The sequence below is a fragment of the Gorilla gorilla genome, chromosome 13 (assembly GCF_029281585.2).
Source record: "Gorilla gorilla gorilla isolate KB3781 chromosome 13, NHGRI_mGorGor1-v2.1_pri, whole genome shotgun sequence".
NCBI lineage: Eukaryota > Metazoa > Chordata > Mammalia > Primates > Hominidae > Gorilla > Gorilla gorilla.
Window position 1 is genome coordinate 97621527 of NC_073237.2, and position 22991 is coordinate 97644517.

At 40.0% G+C, this 22991-nt stretch overlaps 1 protein-coding gene across 5 annotated transcripts in view; it reads left to right on the plus strand.

Annotated features, from left to right (window-relative positions):
* Positions 1-22991, plus strand: part of PLPPR1 (phospholipid phosphatase related 1) — a 295944-nt gene that overhangs the window by 267416 nt on the left and 5537 nt on the right. For all 5 annotated transcript variants that reach the window (XM_055350385.2, XM_063696626.1, XM_055350386.2 and 2 more), the window contains 3 exons: positions 12593-12843; positions 16171-16347; positions 20759-20890. In XM_055350385.2, coding sequence (XP_055206360.1) covers positions 12593-12843; positions 16171-16347; positions 20759-20890 — 560 coding nt within the window. The remainder of the gene's footprint in view (positions 1-12592; positions 12844-16170; positions 16348-20758; positions 20891-22991) is intronic.

Sequence of the window (22991 nt, forward strand, 5' to 3'; positions counted from 1 at the left end):
TTCATGTCCTTTGTAGGGACATGGATGAAATCGGAAATCATCATTCTCAGTAAACTATCGCAAGAACAAAAAACCAAACACTGTATATTTTCACTCATAGGTGGGAATTGAACAATGAGAACACATGGACACAGGAAGGGGAACATCACACTCTGGGGACTGTTGTGGGGTGGGGGGAGGGGGGAGGGATAGCTTTAGGAGATATACCTGATGCTAGATGACGAGTTAATGGGTGCGGCACACCGGCATGGCACATGTATACATATGTAACTAACCTGCACATTGTGCACATGTACCCTAAAACTTAAAGTATAATAATAATAAAATAAAATTTAAAAAAAACACTATGAATCCATAATTGTTTTTAAATAAAAAGAATGCAACATTATATAAGTGTATATGTATATTTGTGTGTTATCCATAGCAAAGAGACTGAAGGGAAACACACTAAAAGTTAGCTGTTGTCACTTCTGAATTGTAGGATAATGGGCAAATTGGGCAAATAATTTTTGGCTTTCTAATGTTCTATAATTTTAATTTTTTATCATGAATATGTTTACTTTTAGAAATCAGAAAAAGAACTAAAGATAATTTTTTTAGAGTGAGGGCAGAATAAAGGCTATCCAGAACGATGGCCAAGTTCTCTAACAGTCTTCAATGTGGATAGAAGAGCAAAAATTTCAACTTGCTTCTCTAATTCTTTTGTCTCCTCTCGTCTGTGTGGCATGGATTTGAAGGATAGGCTTCTGCTTCACCCCACAGATCCAAATAATTAAGTTTTAAATGAGACAATGGCAAGAATAGTGACATCAAAGAGAAAACATTCAAATTCAACCATCTCCTCCTTTAGCAAATGCTAATGGTTTTGACTTTGACCGAGAGTATTAAATTCCTTTGATTCACAAATCCAACAATACATTTTCCCCCCAACATTCTCATTATAAGAAAGCTGCCTGTCCTCCCAGGTTTTAAGCATAAAACATCATAGCTAAACTTCTCTATCCACTTCTAAACCATTGTATAGTTTCTCAAGTTATATTTATATAATGTGGAAAGGGAGGAAAGGAACTGGCTAAACTAACAAATTTTACCTGTACTTTATAAAAACAAATGTAATCAAATTAGTAACATGTATTAAGACTCCTCTCTCTCATTTTTTCCCTCTTCATTTCTTTTACTTTATACCATTTCCTTTGCTACTACATTACATTGCGTAGTAACAGCAATACAGATTTATGTTCTCAAGAGAGTTAAACACCCACCTTTCTTTTTCAGTGGCAATGACTAAATAAGGAAGTTACATTTTCCAAAAAAAATATGAAGTTCAGTTCAGTTCTGTTCAAATATACTTGAGTAAATATTTTTGTAAATATAAATTATTAAATAGTAACTTTTTAATACTGAAAAGTAATGAATAGACAGCATTAGAATTTGATGAGGGTTTTTGGTTTGTTTACCATATAGAAGGAAAACCAAATTAACTTTCCCTTCCTGAATAGTTGCTTTGAGTTAATTAAAAAACTGATCCAAATATGCAAACATTAGACTATTAGTACTAAAATAGCTTGTCATCCAGAGCTCTTCATTATAGTCTTTTCATTTGGGGTCACACAGTTGATCCATTATTACTTCTAATAAAAATTTAATTAAATACCAGCCAAGTCTTCCGCCATTTAGGTCCGGTCCGAGGATTAGGTAGCACTGGACAGACTAAAAAGTGCCATGGTAAACAGCGAATTCATGTAACGCTAATTAATTTCCATAAATCAAGTGAGGTCTAAGTGAAGCACGAATATTTTAAATGCAGTTTCAAAGGTCATGGCGTTTTATTGTTGTAAGAATTGATACCCTGGGACGAGCTTAATGTCAGCCTTTTTGAGAACTAGAAAATCCTCGATTTTGAAAGTCATTTAAATGTACTTTATCAGAAAAAGACTTTATTTGATTCAATTAGTCTATTTCTGTTTGCATTCAGTATTTATAGTTAAAATACAGCTGGGGGGCCGGTCATGTTCATTCAACCTTCAATGAAATACTCATTGAGCACCTACTAAATGCTAGGTACAGATTAAGGTGTTTAGAATCTATAGTGAACCAAATAGAAATGTGCCCTCATTCAGTTTATAGTCTGATAGAAAAAGCCAGACACTAAACAAAATAAATTACATTAGAAGGTAAGTGGTACAGAGAAAAATAGGGAAAGGAAATAGGGAGTTTGTGGCAGCAGATATGTAATTTTAAATGGAGAGGAGAAGCTGTATACCATGAGAATTGTTGAGTTGGCAGTGAATTCATAGCAGGACAGAGCAATCAAGACAGGGATGATCCCAGGGAACCAGATGCCCAGGGAACCAGGCCAGCTCCATGTGCTGACCGAGAAGTTCAATCTACCCAGGTAGTGTAAAGATAAGTGACAGTGCCCAGGCACCCAACTTTGTTTCTGAGCCATGAGTCTAGATCATAAAAGAAAAATGTCAAGAGCAAGGCAGGACATGGGCCTATAAGCAGATAGAGATAATTTCTAGAACTCAGCAACAGGAACCGTAGTTGAAGCTCAGGTACACAGGTTAAGAGGAAAGAGCCAGGAAGAATCTTCAGGGAACAAAATGGAACCCCTGTTTCTGGACCACTTAAGCAGCCAAGGCACTAGATTAGAGAATAAGATGTTTGCTGCTTCCTACTAGGGATCAGGATTGGGCTTGTGGCTGGGACTCAAGGATGCAGGGGAGGAAGGATGCTGAAGCTGGTACCATGACTGGCCTAGAAGGTGTAGCCAGGGAGCAACCTTTGCTTGGGTCTCAAGAAATTGTGATGAGGTTACTTTTGGTTCCTCTGCTCAGTGCAGGGACTGAATCTATTCCCCTTTGAATGTCATCCTTGGTGAGCCAGAATATTACAGATCTGACCAAGACTCCTACCCTACAACTCCCTAGATTACCCTAATTATCAAGAGGAAAGTTATTGAGTCATATGAGACTCTAGTGATTCTTTTCTGTGGGTCCTCCTTAGCTCTAGTGTTTAGAGGCTGGACTCCAATAAAGGACTGAGCAGAAGACTGCTTTCTGTAGCACTTGGCAGGTTAGACAATGCAAATTCATGACACTACAGTGAACTTAATTGCTGTAAAACAGTGTTTCTTACCCTCGGCACTATCGACATTCTCTGCCAGATAATTCTTTTTTTGTGTACAAGTAGAATACTGACTTGTGTGCATTGTATTAATACAATGTTTAGTAGTACCCCGGCCTCTATCCAACAAATGCCAATAGCACTCACTCTTCCACTAGTGACAATCAAAAATGTCTCCAAACATTACAAAAGTTCCCTGGGGCAGGGTCACCCTCAGCTGACGACTACTTTTGTAAAGGTTTTTTTTTTTAAGTATATTTCAAAGACTTTTAAGAAGTTATACAATATCCTGCATAACAAAAATATTCATATAACAAAACTAGGTACTAACTGATGATTCAACAGTTAGTAAAGATTAGTTTCAAAGCTTTCTATAATTTTTAAAAAGTAGTGTGTGTTTTGGAAGCAACTTACTTATTTTTATTTTCTGAGACAGGGTCTTACTCTGTCACCCAGGCTGGAGTGCAGTAACATGACCACAGCTCACTGCAGCCTTGACCTCCCAGGCTCAAGCAATCCTCCCACCTCAGTCTCCTGAGTAGCCGGGAGCACAGGCACACACCACCACACCCAGCTAATTTTAAATTATTACTATTTGCAGAGACAGGGTCTCCCTATGTTGCTGAAGTTGGTCTCGAACTTAAGGGATCCTGCAGCCTCAGCCTTCCAGAGTGTTGATATTATAGGTGTGAGCAGAAACTATTTAAGTTATTACATTAGAACATAATGAAATTGTTTAGGAAATGCATCAAGCAGAGGGCAACAGCACCAGATCTCAGTATCTGTAAATCACCAACAGGGCTGGGAGCTGCCCATGGGGACTTGATGCTGATCTTGTGGTAGGAATGGGAGTAGATTCAGATCATCAGCTTCAGCTTTAGAAACTTACAAACATGGAATCACAAAAGCCGAATTTGAAGCCTTCTAAAAATCCAGGCCTCAATATTCCTATATTTCGATATGTCTTGGTAGCTACATTTTTTCTCCACATTTAGTTTGTATCCAGGGCATATTTTCTAGACTTACTTGCATCCACAGGTTCCATTCCACTTTAAAGTTACCATAGCCTCTGGCAAACTTTTATGTTTTCCTCTGTATTAAGCAGCGTTTGGCATTATACTGCCTAGAGGGACCGAGAAGATATTTAGAGGCTAGGTGGCGAGAGAGAAGGCTCACATTTGTGAGATAAAGCACTGGGGAATTGTCCTGTCAAAGGAGTAAAGAGGACATTATTGAGATAAAATCCTGTTAAGAAGTAGAGTAATTTTATGCTTTGAGGAAGTAAAAATGTATTTGTTTGTTCTTTTGTTTATAAAAATATTTGCTGGGCTTTCTAGTTGATTACTCATCATCTTTATTAAGTAATTATCCTTCATCTTCACTTATCATGAGTAATTACAATGACAAATACAGGGTATTTTTTTCTAAACCACCAGCTTATCGCATTGTAAAAGGTGCTTTATTAATACAAAGGATGAATAACTGAGTCAAATATTTGTTTCAGGTTGTTACAATTGTAGGTTTCTTATGTCTTTCCTGCATTTAAAAAATAATTTTATAATCAATTTATAACCACTTCCCTTAGTTACATCTACTTCTCTCAGTTATAAGAGCAATATCAATAAAGGGCTCACAATTGACAAAGTGTTTTTACAACTGTTTTTTATGATTTGAATAATCACCCTGTGATACAAGGCCTACTTATAATTCATTTTAACAGATAAAGTAACTAGGTTCAGATTAATTGACTTTAATAAAATCTTTTCTTATGATTTCAACCATCTGATCAAGACAAGCAGGCTGCTGTCAGCCTTTGGTGTTTGTGCAGTATCGATAGGAGAAACAGACTACAGCATTGTTCTGTAAACACCTAAAATTTACTATCCAAGGAACTGATGTATTCAATTTTGCCAGAAACTTATTTTTGAAGCACAATATATAAGGCATATGGATCAATTTGCACCAGTTGTGTTTGTCATACTAGAAAAAAGTCAGATTCATTGCTAAAGTGATGAGAAAAGTGCCTTATTCAAATGATGACATATCATAGATATTCAATCATCTTCTTTTTGGAAAATTGACTACAAAATTGAAGAATTCGTATTCTGTTGTGGCAAGTGAAATACATTTCACGAGGGACATGTTATAAAGTCCTTGCCTCTTCTCAGTGCTGTGTGTATGTGCATGTGTGTGTGCTCCCAAGCACAAGCTAAAGTATCTTTATAGTCTGATGCTTATCCATATGTATGTTAATAATAAATAAGCTTAGAGAATTATGATTAAGAATATAGCCTCTGGAGCCTTACTATTCGGTTTGTAACCCAAGCTCCTCTACTCACTAGCTGTATGACCTTGGTCAAGTTAATTGACTTCTCTGGATCTCAATTTCCTCATCTGTAAAATGTAGAGATAATAGTGTCTACCTCGAAGTCATGGTGAGCATTAGGTGAACTAATATTGCAAAGCACTTAGAACAATACTTTGTATGTACTAAGCACAGCATATTAGCTATTGTTATTATTACCTGGTATCCATGGCAGTCATAGTTAAACGTTTCATCAGGTCAGTACACCTTTATAAGGAAATGGGATGAACATGGTAACCTCAGATAAATTATCTTCATAGGAAACTTCCAGTTTGAATAAAGCATGTTAATGAGAAAGCATTTTACCACTTTTCCTAAAGAAACTGTGGTTTCCTGAAGGAATGGTCTTCAATAGTTGAATTGAGGTACCTTGGCAAAAATGGAATTAGATAGAGATTTTCTACTGGGGATCCTGAGGTGGAAAAGAAAAAGCAAAAGTGAACTGTATGTGTTTCTTTAATCTTGTGTTCCATTTCCAATGGAAGTTGGTGGTTGAATTAGAATGTGGTTGGGGAAACAGTGTTAAGAATTCCTTAGGTATTCCTCTTACAGTGTTGAAATGGCACGGGTAAACCCCTGCCATTTGCTTGTACTTTTCTGTGTGGGATAAGATTTTTTATCATTTTTTCTACCAAAACAGAGGCCAGAAGCTGATGGGAGGGCACGTTTTCTCATTTTTGGACATCATGGTAGAAAAGCTACCACAAAGAGATGCACAAAGCTGGTTAGATTTTGAAAACGAGAAAATGTTCAAGTATCCTCAATATCATACAACATGCTACTACTTTCACTATCTTTCATGACATCGTTTTACCATAGAGAAACAAAAGAACAGTCCTCTTTTTAACAGTTTATTTTTGTTGTTATTTTGTTTTTGTTTTTTTGAGACAGAGTCTCGCTCTGTTGCCCAGACTGGAGTGCAGTGGCGCAATCTCAGCTCACTGCAACCTCCGCCTCCCACGTTCAAGCGATTCTCCTGCCTCAGCCTCCTGAGTAGCTGGGATTACAGGCGCCCAGCACCACCGGCTAATTTTTGTACTTTTAGTAAGGACGGGCTTTTATCATGCTGGCCAGGCTGGTCTCAAACTCCTGGCCTTAAGTGATCCACCCACCTCTGCCTCCCAAAGTGCTGGGATTACAGGGACAAGCCACTCTGCCCACAGGTTTGTTTGTTTTGTTTTGTTTGTTGCTGTTGTTTGAGAAGGAGTTTTACTCTTGTTGCCCAGGCTGGAGTGCAATGGCACAATCTCTGCTCACTGCAACCTCTGCCTCCCACGTTCAAGTGATTCTCCTGTCTCAGCCTCCTGAGTAGCTGGGATTACAGGCATGCATCACCATACTTGGCTAATTTTACATTTTTAGTAGAGACAGGATTTCACCCTGTTGGTCAGGCTGGTCTTGAACTCCTGAGCTCAGGTGATCCGCCTGCCTCGGCCTCCCAAAGTGCTGAGATTACAGGCATGAGCCACTGTGCCTGGCCAACAATTTTTGATAAGAGATTGAGAACGAATGTTAAGGAAAATAGGGAGGGGTGGTAAAAGCTGCGGTTCAGACTAAGCAACTGCCCACAGAGTAGCTTTTCAACATAGTTGCAGAGTACTGTTGGCAATTTAATCCAGATAAATTGTTTTTATGTCTTTTTCACTTTTCTTTTCTTTTTTAAAGTTCCTTGTGTTAGTTTCCCCACATGAAAATGTATAGGAGTTTTTATGTGCCCACATGTTAATACTGAAACTGACAACCATTGTAATTTCTCAGAATCAGAAATAGGGACATTTCTAAGATATGCATGTCTCAATAAAACTACCCATCAATACTTCCCAAGTTCATCATGACTTGAGTTTCTTGTGCTTCACAAACATCTCCAATAAAAAGTATTTGTTGTGTATGACATAGATCTCCATACTCTACGGTTTTTTTATTCTCACTGCATTAGAATAGAGAATGCTTTGATTTGTGAATTATGATTTACAGTTTTCCAATTCATGAGACACTTATAAAGTCCAAGTTTTTAATGATCACTTATTTTCTAGTTGCCTAGCACTATGTCCGACTTTGTGATTTTATAAAAAGGAGATATGATCCCTGCAACGTACATGCTAAATGGTTTTTTGTCAACTATGTTCTCTGAAATCAGGGATGCAAGGCACCAACATGAATTAGAAAATATGGACAAGTTTCTGTGCTCTTTTATCCTCTTCTGTTAATCTCTAAAGTTTCTTCAGCAATTCATTCATTGATCCCACAATTATCTGTTAAATGTTTACTATGTGCCAAGTTTGATGCTAGGTGCTGCGAATACAATGATGAGCAAAAACAAATGTGTTCCTTGCTGTAATAAAGCTTGCATATTCAACAATTTTAATGTGACAGATGGAAATTATTGAATAATCTATGCAAGTGTAAAGTTCCTACTGAAACAAGAAATATGAGAGAGAATAATGGTACCATACTAGTCTAAAATAGGAGATTTTTCCAACGTCCGATGTGATCTGTGATTATTTCTCCCTATTTACTCTTAAATGGGGCAAGACCTATGCACACTCTGTTCATCAGCAGAAGTGTGACTTGCTCTTGGCCAACTTTTCAGAGCTACAGCTTGAAAGCAGACGTACACAGCCCCAAGTCCAGTCCCTAGTTAGCAGGCTTCCTACTAGAGCTCCTCAGCTCCAAGGAACTAGCATCTGCTGTCCTCACTGTGTGGCTCATTGGTACTCTATAGAGCGTGCACAAAGCTGCTATAGCCAGCAGCAGCCATGCTCTCCAGAACATGTGGATCTAGTCCTCTCGGAATGCGAAATGCCCATGCCTGTGCCCCTGCCACCTCCTGTTGAGTTCTTGTCCAGGAGTCTCTCTGTAAATACATTTAGGAAAAAAACAGGTAAGAGAGGAGAGTCTTCAGCAAATTCAGAGCGAACTCATCCAGTGGGGAGACAGAAGCCTTGTTTTCTGGGGAGTCTAAATCCTGGATCTCAGAGTCAGGGGCCCGATAGTATGAAAGAAAGAAAGCCTTTCCCTAGATTTTCTCCTGCAGTCTCTGTCTTCTGAGGAGAAGCTTGAGTTTTCCATGAGGTAAGAGTGTGTGTGTGTGTGTGTGCGTGTGTGTGTGCATGCGCAAGTGTGTGTATGTGTGTGAGAAAAAGAGAGAGAGAGATTAAACATACTCCATATGAAGGTTATCAACAGTGGACCCCTCTCACTCATCCTCCCTTCAGTTTGGTGTCAGTTGGCCAAGTTTCCATCTTTTTTCACTGTCGTCATGTATGATTTTAGTGGACAATGAGAGATGATCCATCAGAGGCTGTCAGCAAAGTGCCTTTTTGACTGGAGAATTACACATTTATCATTTAGTATGCAACATTTGGCCTTCAGTTTTGAAGCTGTACCCAAGGTCTCAGACTTTCCGGGCCTAAAAGGAACATGGTCCTTCCTTTGCTCACCCCACCAACCCCTGCTAATTGTTACTCTGTTGCATGCATCTAGGCTTCCTAATGAAGGTCTGCTGTGTGGACAGCACTGAGCAGTCTGGTTCTGTACTTTTCCCAGTTCTGAAGGGATCCTGGAATGAGGCCTGTTATTGTTTGTCAGTAGACCAATTATTGGTGGCTTTGAAGGTCCCCTTCATGCACGTTTCCTGGTTCTGTCACTGTTTCTACTACATTCTTGGTGGAGTCAAGTGCTGGAGTCCTGTGCTGAGTCCATAGCAGGAATAGGGTCACAGAATTTCACTCCATGTCCTAAACTACTAGGGATCAAAGATCCTAACTTGTCCAAAGACATCCTATCTGAGATCAGATGGGGTCCAGGTAAAACCCTGAGAAAAAAGTGAGAGACTTTAACACCTTCATCATCCTCTTTCTTCATCCTTTGTTTAGCCCAGTGTGCATCAGTTATGTTCTTTTAGGTCACAAAGAGCTCAGGTTTCCTTAGACAATCCATGTTACTGGGACCTGATCATGGCCATTACCAGCAGACACCAATTTTTTTTGTCCTTCTTCCAAGCCTCTTCTCAACTAATTTGACCCTTCCTTGGCTATTGCTAATGCAGTTACCCTATGCTGTGGTGCCAAGCTGGATGTGAAACTTCTCTAAGATGTTTGTAGGGTTCCCAATCTACACCCCAGCAGGAACACGATGCCCTTTGTCCACATTTACAAAAAACCCTTCTGGAGATTAGTATTTCCCAGCCCCTGAGGCTTGACACCAGCCTGAGGCGGGGAGCCTGTAAGTACCTCTTTACTTCTGTAATCAGAACAGGCAGGGCTTCAGCTCCTCCTGTGACACCCACATCTGCTTCCTCCCCTGCTCTGCGGCTGATTTCAGAAACTTTGTAAGACTGTCTCGCCCTCCAGGTTATAGCTCTTGATCTTCCAAACCAAGCATATTCAGAATGCTGAACACAGCCACGGCAATCACAACAAGCACATAGCTCTGGCAAATAAAAAGTGCTTTACTTTTGGACTTTTGTGTCTGTTGTAAATTGGAAAATCCACTCAGAAACATAATTGGCTTTGGCTTCTCTGTAGTAAGAAACGTCACAGATGGAGCAGAGCCTTAAGATAAATAGAACCATCTGAGGGGTGTGGGGTTACAGAAATGAAAAATATCTATTAAAAAATATGATCTCACCTGAAGAATTTTAGACTCCAAGCCAAGATACAGAGACATTTTTAAAACATCTTCAAATCATACCTTGCAATACTGGAGACCAAATGGTATTTCATCTGAGTCTAAGGGTAAAAGTAGCTGTTTTTAGCTTCTGAGGCTTGTAAAAATACACGCAAGGAGTGCAGGGTGAAGTAACAGAGAGATGGCTTGAGTTCCTTTGGAAAAGCCCTATATGATCTGACATGGTCTGTGAGTCACCAGTGCAGGTTCCACCGCGCTTTGTTGGTGTGGCCTGCACGGGGCAGGTGGGCTTCCCAGGCTGATGCGGTACCTCCTGAAGCTGGATCAAATGCACCAGAATGAAGTGGTTGGACAGCGGATGCTCCTGAAGCCAGCAGAAGAAACAGACACAATCCACAGGAGGCAGAGAGAAGAAGAGAAAGCCACTTTCAGCCTTGGCATACAGGACAATGGTGTGGAGAGCTGGCCACCATACAATCACTGTGACCACAGAGCTGGCACTGACCCAAGGAACCTAGAAATCCTCTGCCAAAGAAAGAATAAAACCTGCCCTAATTGGAAACACTTCTGACAAAATGCCAAAGGGAGATCCTGCCACTTTTCCTTTTTCAGATCGTAAATCACCCTAGTTTCCTAGAAAAGTTATGTCTGGACAGACTTATTGCCCCTTGAAAGACCCAGCAACCTGGTCTTTGAGAATCTTGCTGGAAGATGTAGAAAATCTCCAACCATTCAGACTTCCAGTACCTGGGGGTGAAAACTGCCTTGGATGATCAATGAATGCCTGCTCTCAGAGGTCAGACCCAATGAGTATGAGCCAGCAGAAGCTATTAAAAGAGCTAGTTCTCATTATGATAAAGCACATTCTGGCAAGGCCACAAAAAGAAAGATTATGGCAATCAGCACAGATACAAATGAAAACCAGACGAAGGTTTCAGCCAAACTAGTCTTCACTTCTGCTATAATGGATTAATTTTTGGGTGCTGAAGTCAGCACAATTTGCAGATTCAGAACACTGAATATGGGAGTCAAAATTGGGTAGACATTTAGTTGAAACTATAGCAGACCCTTGACATTTGCAAGGGTTAATGCTGCCTCTCACACTTGTCAACTTCTACCTTCAATTGTATATAATACATCTTCATCTCTTCAACCCACTTATAGCTCTACACAGCCTTTCTCAGTGCATAGATGTAATATATAGGCCTTGAAATAACTCACAGCAAAGCTTTCTGTGAGGAAACCTCTGCATGTTCAAGCTTGTTGGGGCTAATCCTCTGGAATTTACCAGAGAACAAATAAAATCCAGGAAGTATAGCCTACTCACAGGGTTTTCAGACCAACAGCAAAACCAGAATAATGCACCCTTCCCCACCAAAAGATGATCATGTCCCTGGAAACTGAATGTTACCTTACATGGCAAAAGGGAATGCAGGCGTGTTTGAAGTTGTGATAGGGAGACTATCCTGGATTATCCAGATATAATCACAAGGGTCCTTATAAGAGACAGGCAGGAGGGTCAGAGTCAGAGGGGATACAACAGTGAAGGCAGAAGTTGGAATGATGTGAAGTGCTGGAAAGAGGCCATAAGATAAGGAATGAAGGCAACTTCTAGAACACATGGAAAAGGAAAGATGTGGATTATACCCTGAGCACTTAGAAGGAACATATCCCTGCCAGTGCTTTGAGTTTAGCATAGTGGAACCTATTGTAGGCTTCTGAATTCCAGAATACAGAAGTCTGAAGGGGATACATTTGTGTTGTAAGCCCCTCGGTTTGTGGTAATTTGTTGTAGCAGCAATAGGAGACTATTGGTCAACAACATTTGTTTTTAACACTTTTCCTTTATTCTCATTTTGTTTCCAACATCAAATGAAACTCCAATTCAAGCAAAGTTTCTAGAATAATTTTTTTAAAAGACAATTCCATAAGATCCTCCTTTACTCTCACCTGCCATGTTGTAAATAACTCCTCCCAAGATGATTTACATTTCCAAGTAGAATCAGGGAGAACGTATTTTGTATAGAAGGAGAGAGAACTGATGTTGATTAATTACGTAGACACCATAGCGAGTATTTTGCACGTAGATTATTCTCTTTTCCCCAAACTACCCCCTACTCCATTTTGCAGCTAAGGTAACCAAGATTCAAAAAAGATAAATAACTTATACTGTGAATGAGTCACCAGTGATGTGTCTATATGACTCCAAAATTCAAATTATTTTCGTTAGACTGTGCTTTTTCTAAACTACTGATACAAAACCATAAAGTGCTAACAGTAGAATGTCTACATCAATTTGGAAGAAATGGTGATTTGGGAAGCAGGTACCACTCCTGGAAAGATACTCCGGGGAGTACTTAGAATCATTTTGATAGGTCATCATGGACTCTCACCGCTGTTTTCTCTTAGGAAAAAAATGCAATTGACAGAGTATGTTACCATTCCTAATGATTTTAAATCTTCTTATAGGGGTGTTTGCATTTGGACTTTTTGCTACTGACATTTTTGTAAACGCCGGACAAGTGGTCACTGGGCACTTAACGCCATACTTCCTGACTGTGTGCAAGCCGAACTACACCAGTGCAGACTGCCAAGCGCACCACCAGTTTATAAACAATGGGAACATTTGTACTGGGGACCTGGAAGTGATAGAAAAGGCTCGGAGATCCTTTCCCTCCAAACACGCTGCTCTGAGCATTTACTCCGCCTTATATGCCACGGTGAGTGTGCAAGTCTTGTCTCTCCTAAGTCCAGTTTTTGATAGGATGTGTGTCTCCCTGCCCTGTCTCCATTCTTTCATTGTCACTTATAGTGACTCTTAAAGTTATGTATGGCATATTTCTCTACATTATGCTATTGATATACTAGCCCCCCCCCACACACACTTCTACCCCACTTTCAATCTCCTGATCTGCCAGAGGATATTAGTTATGGAATGTTTTGATAATCACCTAATTACATCCTCCCATTTACAGATGTGAAAGCAGGGTCCCACAGTATAGCTAAGATCATACAACCACAGCAGGGACCCAGACTCCTGGTACTGTGTCTGAGATTTTCTTACCTCCCACAACAGTACTCTTTGTCAAGGTTTTGGTTGGTTTCGGAACAGCACACCTTCTCACACCTGCCTAGAAATTTGCAAGCATGGGTCTTATATGAATGGCTGCTCCAACAACATGCAGACCCAGGATACACAGCTTTCCTTTGCTCTGACACTTTTCTCCATGACTTTGCTAGGAGACAGGGATGATCCTAGAAAAACCTCAACACCCCAGAGTATGTTTCTCATTGTCCCCCAGATCGCACAGCCATTGACTGCCCCACTGGGGTATAATTTTCTCTTGTTTTCTTTTTGTTCTAGTAACAGAAAAACGAAAGTATGTCCCACATCTTAAAGAACAACAGTGTCTCTCTTATTTTCCAACTTTTTAACTGTATTCATTTTGGAAATAACTTCATTTCACTCTTGGCTGGCTTATGTATTCTTAGGACCCAGAATATAGACATGCAGAGATCAGCTCAAAGGCTCCACAGGCTGATACGATATTGCTGGTGGACATCAGGTGCATTTACCAGTGGCAGAGCAACTGTTGGTCCAAAACACCCCCTTTCCTTACTTCAACTTATTTTATATTCAGAATATGACTAGTCTGGTGATTCTCAATGGAAAGTGTGGGAAGGGAAAAGACAGAAGGAAGCCTCCTTTCAAACTGTCCATTCTTCCCAAACATCTGAGTATGCCCTCACCCCACCCCCCAGGGAGATGCTACCCTTCCTGTCACTTAGTGTAATTGCAGGAGGCATGTTCTGCCTCTACGGGAAGAAAACGGGTCTGTGCCTTCACCCCTAGGGTGGAAAAAAGGCAAAAACTCATATGGGTTTCTTATACCCCAAATGATTCTTTAATTTGTCGCATAAAAACTGCATGTTCTGAATCTAATAATTAATACACAGTCATTCTTTGTGACTATGAGTCTGATCTATTTATTTAAAACAACAAGGAGCATATAGTGCCTTTGTGTCCCATTTATGGGATCACATCGATAGGGTTATTTTGTCAACCACCAACTATGTGACATGAATATGTGACAAAAATGACTTCAGCTGTCCCCACATTAAAGAAACAAGGATGCAAATAACACAGAAGCCTCAATTTACAAAACAGATTATAGCTCAGTTAAATGTCTTTGCTTTATCAAAAACAAAACCAAACCAAAAAACCTCTATGCAGGTATTTTTTTAAAACAAATAAAGCCCTCTGAAGTATTCAACATATTTTCAAATTTTCAGAATGTTGATTTTTCCTAATTATCTAGAACCTAAACAATGTATTCTTTTGCCTTTTCCTGTATTTTTTATCAGACTCAAGTCATTGCTGTGTGAAGTTAATTTTTATAGTACCATTATAAAAATTATTCCGTTACTTATAATAAACTACTGTTTCAACAAATGAGATACGAAGTTCTTTGGGCAAGAAAGAAGTAAATATCGTCAGCTCACACAGAATAAATGTGACTATAACATGTTCTCAAGGATTCAGATGTTATCCAATTCAAATCATGCCTCACAGACTATAGTCAGATAAACCCTGATAGAAGATTCCAATTGCATAAATCTTCTGAGCCTCTATTACATGTCAAATGCTTTCAGAAATTACTCAACAAGGATTTCCTAAGTACTAGTTAATACTATGAAGAATACCAACTAACCATAGGCTCATGCTTTTAATAGTTTTTAATCTTATAGGAAAGATTTAGGACAGATATAATTGGAAAACATAATAGCATGAACAACTAAATATATGCAGCATAGGTTTTAAGTAACATTTACCAGAGTCTGAAAATAGTGTAATAATATGCTGTAATTTATGTAACTTTGATGTAACCAGTTTTATAGGGAATCTGTTATATAGAAGAGATTCCTATCTTCTGGTATTCTCACCAGTGTTGAGGCATCATTCTAGAATATTAAGAATTTCTATTGTAATACTGTAAAATGCATCTATTTTAACTTCTATGTGCTCAGGCCATATACACATACTATATAAGTATCAGCATATTATTTTTTAGAATTGCTAAGCTCACATAGCACATTTGTTAAGAAATGATAGACCAATGGTGCCCTCTAGTGGTGTTTTGTAACTACTACCAAAGGTTAGCTAAAAAAGCGTACTTATATGAAAAAGGCATGGCTTCCTAACTCTAAACCACCGGGGACACATTTGCTAACTGAACCTGTAAAACGTCAGAGTCTTACCCAGCACCTCACAACAAACTAATAACAGCCGCCTACATCTCAGGTGTCATAAAGTGTATCATCTTTTACTCAGCTCAGGTCTTCTTGACCTTTTGTATCTTGTGGAACACATAGAAAAGTTTTAATATTTTAAGAAACAGTGGAGTAAATGAATGAATAAAGCTGATCACAGCTGTCCTAAGGAATGTAGGAGTCAATTTACTAGCACAGCTGAAACCTATTTATGTGATGCAGTTGTTGGGAGGTTCTAATTCAGCCTATCAACTAACTCATCAGTCAACACTTTGGTATTAATCACCTGAAGGTGTGACGAAGCAACTAGGAACTTTTGGGGACACAAAAAATAAAATGTACGGTCGCTTACAGTCACTCTCCTACCTGGTCTTCTCCACCAAAAGCTTCATTCCTATAGAAGGTTTATTTGGTATCTCAGACTCTCATATGGATTTCTTTTACCCCAAATGATATTTAAACTTGTCACATAAAAACTGCATGTTCTGAATCTAATTGTTAATGCGTTCTTTGTGTCACTAATAACTTCTGTTCACATGTCCACTAGATTACAAAAGACTGAAGAATGTACATCTGTTCATTGTTCTTGCTGCACTGATTTCCTACCTAAATAATTTATTAAATATCTTAGTGGAGTTCAAGGAATACTAGTTAGTGTGGTTGCTTTGACACAAGCCCCTGCTTGTGTATGCTGGTGTATGTACCTGCTTGCTTGCATGTGTACTCATAGCACAAGGCGGCTGCTTGGTCACTCCCTGGCCTCTGTCCTATTCCAGATGTATATTACAAGCACAATCAAGACGAAGAGCAGTCGACTGGCCAAGCCGGTGCTGTGCCTCGGAACTCTCTGCACAGCCTTCCTGACAGGCCTCAACCGGGTCTCTGAGTATCGGAACCACTGCTCGGACGTGATTGCTGGTTTCATCCTGGGCACTGCAGTGGCCCTGTTTCTGGTAGGTTGACTTCCCTCTTTTTACCTTTTCCCCCTCTTCTACTCTCTGAAAAACTGTGAGTCAGGTTTCCCAGACTTCACCATCTGTGTTCCTTTCGTCCCAACCTTGTGAATTACAATTATTCTCCAAGTATTATGCATGCTTTTGCTACAAAAATGATTTCAAAACACCCTTTCCTTTCAGAAACTGGATTGCCAAATTCCTTCTGGGTGGCAGGGAGAGAATTGCCCCTAGAAGTACAGCTGGCTCTACCCCTTTCAACACTGGGCTTGGGACTGGGGCCAAGCAGACTAATGATAAATTGGCACACCTTCAAACCAATCTTCTTTAAGTATTTGTTCTCAGCATATTGGGGGCAAAAGCTAAGTGTTCCTTGAGGGAAGAATAGAGAATGAAGAGCACTGGTAAAAGCAAGCAGCCTCTTCTCCAGCATCCCAAGAAACTCAACTCTAGCTCCAAAGTTGCATCTCCTACTCGGAAATTTTAAAAACCCTGCAGATGATCACACCCACCCTTTTTAGTGGGCCTCTGTTACTACTGGAACATGCCTCTTGGGAATCTTACTTCCACTAAACTGGCTTCTCAACCACCTATCTTCCTGGAGAAGAGTTTTGGTTAATACATTTTTCTTGTATTTCTGATTATGTTTTAGTTCCCCAAATAGATGGAGGTCTGGCCACCTGCTCACCTAGGAAATCCCTTAAATTGAGTTGGATTTGATAAAAAGAGGTTAATTTTTATTCTTTTTGTCTTCTCTTTCACAGTTTTATTGAAGTATAATAGGTATACAATAAATGACACATCAAGTGTACAATTTGATCAATTTTGGCATACAACTTTCTCTCTCACCCTTCCTTTTCCCTTATCCCCAGGCAACTGGTGATCTTCTGTCATTCTATATTAGTTTGCCTTTTCTACGATTTCATATTAATTGAATCATAATGTATTTTTTCAGGTATCTTTCACCTAGCATAATTATTTTGAGATTCATCTATGTTGTAGAATGCATCAATAATTCCTTTTTATTGCTGTGTAGTATTCCATTGCATGGTCACACCTCAGAGATGCAGATTTCTATTATCTTCAAGGACTTAAAACAGGCCCAGAAAAATTTATGATGAATCATGAGGCCTGGAGACTTATATTGTGCATGAAATGAATCCCCTAACAATGTTCAGGAAGCCTCCCCAAGGAGAAAGAAGCCATCACAGTCTTGTAGGACCTCCCACCTCCTATTCTGCCCTCTCTGGTCCAAGATCCATTTGGATTGGCATCACACATAGCTGGATTTCAGTCATAGGACTTAACACACTTCCTTTTCCTAGCCCCTCTTCCTTCTCTCCCAAATATGAAAAATACACACATGCCTCTCCCAGCCTCTAATTTGGTTTTCCAACTTGTAAAAAATCTGCTAAGATACAGACAATGCTCACATTCAGAACATTGATTGGGAAGCTTCTTTCTAATTCAAAATGACAGGCATATCTCAGAGATAATGCAGCTTTGGTTCCAGACCATTGCAACAGTGAATATCACAGTAAAGCTAGGCACACAATTTTTTGGTTTCCCAGTGCATATAAAAAGTTATGTTTACATTATTCTGTAGTCTATTAAGTGTGCAATAGCATTATGTCTAAAAAAAAAAAAAACCAATGCAGTTACCTTAATTTAAAAGCACTTTATGGCTTTAAAAAAGTGTTGACGCAGACACAAAGTGAGCATGTGCTGTTGAAAAAATGGTGCCAATAGACTTGCTGGACACAGTGTTGTCAAAAAGCTTCAATTAAAAAAAAAAAAACACAATATCTGCAACATGCAATAAAGTGAAGAGAAATAAAACAAAAATGTGCCAGTATTTTGAATGGATCCAGGCATTCTTCCTATAGTGAAAGATGAAAAACTAAAATGTAAATACTCTGGATGAAGTTGCAGGAAAAACAGTGCTGAAGTCGTCATAAAATCTTGATATCTCATTAGGAACTTTCCTGAGGAACGCCTTTTAAAAACAATATTTTATGGATACATAGAAGTTACACATGTTTCGGGGGTATGTGTGATATTTTGATACAAGCATACAATGTATAATGATCAAATCTGGGTAACTGGGATATCCATCACCTCAAATACTGTTACTTTGTGTTAGGAACATTCCAAATCTATTCCATTTATTTTGAAATATACAGTAAATTATTGTTAATTATTGTCACTCTACTGTTACAGTGAGCAGGCCTCATTTTTTCCATCTGACTGTATTTTTGTACTGATTAACCAACTCCTCTTCCCCCTACCGCCTACTACCATTCCTGAGGAATTTTTTTTAAGAAGGAAAGAAAACAGGTGACTTGAAGGGAAGAGAAGGGTTTCAAAGGGAGATCAATGGTGTATAAATAGATTTCGGCTCAAGAAAAGACAAACAATGTTGCTGACCATCAGTTCTGAAGCCGCCATCCCGTTAGAGAGGGAGAGCCATTCTGACTGTTCCAAGCAATTTTGTAGGGTCTTTGTGGGATGATATCGGGGTTTGCTGAAGCCCCATACACAAATCCTGCTTCAACGTTAAACTTGTTTTCTCTCCATAACATGCAGCCCTGTTTCTCATCACTCAGTAACTACTCGGTCTGCTAGTGCTTTCAAGTGACTTCCCAATTGATGTCAAAATTTGTTTTCCTACAAATGGCCTTTATGTAAGACCCAGATCTGTGGTTGAATTGCTCTGGCATAAGAGAGACCACCCTGTTGGCACATGCATGTGAACACACCTCACAGACACACACAAAGCTGGGAAATGGGAGGGGAAGGATGTCCTGGAGGAGCCTGGAGGCATTCCAAAGCAGAGACTTGGAGAGGAGACAGAAAAAGAAGAGCAAACACTGAGAATGGCAGGATATCTACTGTAAATGTTCAATAGTGCTTTATGTTTGTGGTTCCCATGAGGCGGAATGTGGGAGGAAGGAGAAGGAAGTTATTAGCTGAACAAGTACCACATGCTGTATGCTTTATAGACAGCTAATCAAGTGCCCCCAGGGCAACTCTAACAATATTCCTATCCTCATTTTATAGATGAGGAAAATGAGGCTCAAAGATAAGTAATTTGCCCAATAGCCATGCAACCAATAACCAGCAAAGGGACCTGGGTCTCTCCACTCCAAAGTTTCTACAGGTTCCCCTCCTCCCAGTTAAAGCACAGTGTAGGGTCGTCGGGCGCGGTGGCTCACGCCTGTAATTCCAGCACTTTGGGAGGCTGAGGCCAGCAGATCATGATGTCAGGAGATCGAGACCATCCTGGCTAACACGGTGAAACCCCGTCTCTACTAAAAAGTACAAAAAAGTAGCCGGGCGTGCTGGTGCCTGTAGTCCCAGCTACTCGGGAAGCTGAGGCAGGAGAATGGCGTGAACCCGGGAGGCAGAGCTTGCAGTGAGCCGAGATCGTACCACTGCACTCCAGCCTGGGTGACAGAGTGAGACTCTGTCTCAAAAAAAAAGAAAAAAGCTGAGTGTAAGAGTGAGACGGAGATGAGCCAGGTAGAGAGGATGCATGCCAATGTGCTACAGGGTTTGAAGAGTAGCAGGAAAGATTCGAAGATGCTGGATGAAGAAACAAAGAAAGTATGGAAAGAGGCAGGGAAAAGGAGGGTTCTTCTTGGGCAAAAAAAAAAAAAAAAAAAAAAAAAAAAAGCAGGGAGGATGGTAGAAACAGTCAGTTATGAAAAGACCTTGGCAGGAAACAGAAAAGTGGGCAGTAACTTACAGGGAAAGTTTTAAATGGAAGCAATAAAAGAAAACTCAGGGGTTATCTAATCTCAAGCAAATAGTCATAATCTGAAGATGACTATCTAAGGTAAGAGTTAAAGACCAGCTAACATGGACTGAATACTTGCTATGCGTTTGGCGCTTTTTAAGGGGCAAAATAGTATAGGGATATGATTTAGGGGTTCTGGAGTTTCAATCTCTGTGTGACCTCGGGCAAGTTAGATAACTTCCCTGTGCCCCCCTATCTAGACTGGAGATAATAGTACCTCCCTTATGAAATTGTTGGGTGGGTTAAGTGAAATTGGATAAAATCTTCAGGGTCGTGCCAGACACATAGTGGCCCTCAATAAATTTTAACTGCTATTATGAGGTGATTTGCATTCACCATGCCTTTAATCATTACAAATCTGTGAAGTGGGTATTACTATTCTTATTTTACAGGTGAGAAAACAGACCCAATGGGGTGGAGAGCGATTATTACTGGTCATCTGGTGATTAAACAGACGTTTCCACAGTACTTCCTATAGTCCTTTTCCCCTCTCTCAAAGGAAAAAGGTCACTCTGGTGATGATATTCAAGGGGAAAGGCCTGCCACCCTCACAGATGCCAGGCATTGATGGCTGCAGTCTGACCCCATTCTTTTTTCCCCCTCATCCTGCAGGGAATGTGTGTGGTTCATAACTTTAAAGGAACGCAAGGATCTCCTTCCAAACCCAAGCCTGAGGATCCCCGTGGAGTACCCCTAATGGCTTTCCCAAGGATAGAAAGCCCTCTGGAAACCTTAAGTGCACAGGTACGGTAAAGCCGTTTTAGCAAACCAAACCCACAGGCTGAACACTTTGGGAGGTCAGTATCAATCCGTGAATACCACTTAATCTACCCAGCATCAATGAGAATCTGATTCATTTATTGTAAAGGCCCTCACAAAAGGCAGCCTTCACTTTTTCCCCTCAATTATTCCTATATTTATTCCGGGGGTTGGGGCAATCATGAATCCTCAGAGAGTTCTTAGTAATGTCTAACTTAAACCTTAGCTGTTTCAGGATACTTTGACCTACAATATAATATCACATTCATGAAATTTGCACTAATCATACGGAAAAAAGCAATTTGACTTAATAACTAGGATAATATTTGGAAAGAAAAAGGTTGTGTTACACACAGTGATATAAGTTGGAGGCACATTTTAAAAGGCTACTAAATGTCCCTTTGGACCTGTTTTTGTGACAAAAATTCAATGCAACAGTACCTCCTGATCTGTTACTCTACAACAGAACCTTGCATCATACCAAAAAATAATTGATATAGTCCTTGCCCTCAAATAACTCATAGATAAGGGGCAGGCATGGTGGCTCACACCTGTAATCCCAGCACTTTTGGAGGCCAAGGTGGGAGGATTGCTTGAAGCCAAGAGTTGAAGACCAACCTGGGCAATGTAACAAGTCCCCATCTCTACTAAATAAATAAATAAATCACAGATGATCAGAAAAGGTGGATATAAATAGGTAGTCATAATATGACATGCTGAATCAGAGGTGCACAAAGTGCTGTATGAATACAAATGAAGGGGAAAAAATCTACCCCATCTGAGAAGACAGGGAAAGCCAGGAAGATGACTTGCCAACTGAAAGGAGCCTGGACAGATGATATGAAGCACTTAATTTTTCCCAGGACAATTGCTAGGACCTTTACAAATATATCATTACTTGAACAACCACCCTATTGAATAGATACTATAATTCCTATTTCACAGGTAAAGATAAGAATGCAGAAGACAAGCCGAGCATGGTGGCTCACGCCTGTAATCCCAGCACATTGGGAGGCCAAGGCAGGTGAATTGCTTGAGCCCAGGGGTTTGAGACCAGACTGGGCAACATGGCAAAACCCTGTCTCTACTAAAAAAATACAAAAATTAGCCCGGCATGGTAGTGCATGCCTGTAGTCCCAGCTACTCCAGAGGCTGAGGTGGGAGGAGTGTTTGAGCCTGGGAGATTAAGACTACAGCGTGCTGTGATCGCGCCACTGCACTCTAGCCTGGGTGACAGAGTGAGACCCTGTCTCAAAAAAAACAAAAACAAACAAAAAAAAACAACACTGAGGACAGTGATGTTAGATTACCTGCCTGAGGCTGTATAGGTAGCAAGTAGGAAAGCTGGATGAGTAGGAGTTCTTTAAGCAGATAGGGGGACAACTAATAATATGATTTTCATTAGCATGTCATCTTTTTCGGGTAGCTGAGCCCGGCTAAAGTGTTTATGTTTTGTCATAGTCTGTTTATCGTAAAATCTTGTTTGCATTTGGCATTTTCCTACTCAAGCATTTTTATAGAAGATATAAAAGATAAACAAATCACTTCCCTTTGTTCCCTTTGGAATTATGTACTTCATATCAGTGCAATATAAAATAATATTTTCACTATTTAAATGATGATTAACTATGACATCTCTCTAAGACAAACTACCCTATGCTCTTTTTTCCCCCCCTGAGACGGAGTCTCACTCTGTCGCCCAGGCTGGAGTGCAGTGGCACGATCTCGGCTCACTGCAGCCTCCGCCTCCGGGGTTAAAGCAATTCTCTTGCCTCAGCCTCCCAAGTAGCTGGGACTACAGGCACACGCCACCACGCCTGGCTACTTTTTTGTATTTTTAGTAGAGACGGTTTTTTGCCATGTTGGCCAGGCTGGTCTCAATATCCTATGCCTTTTTACCTTTAATTAAATCTAATATTATTAATGAACCAGGTTTTGAGGGTGGGACGGGGGTGGGGGGGGGGTTGGAACAAGAAATCTACCTCCATATCTCCATTTTAGGAAAAATATTTAAGATTCTCCATTTTAGGAAAAATATTTAAGGTTCTCCATTAATACAGTACCAAGTATTGTTTTGTTTTCCCTT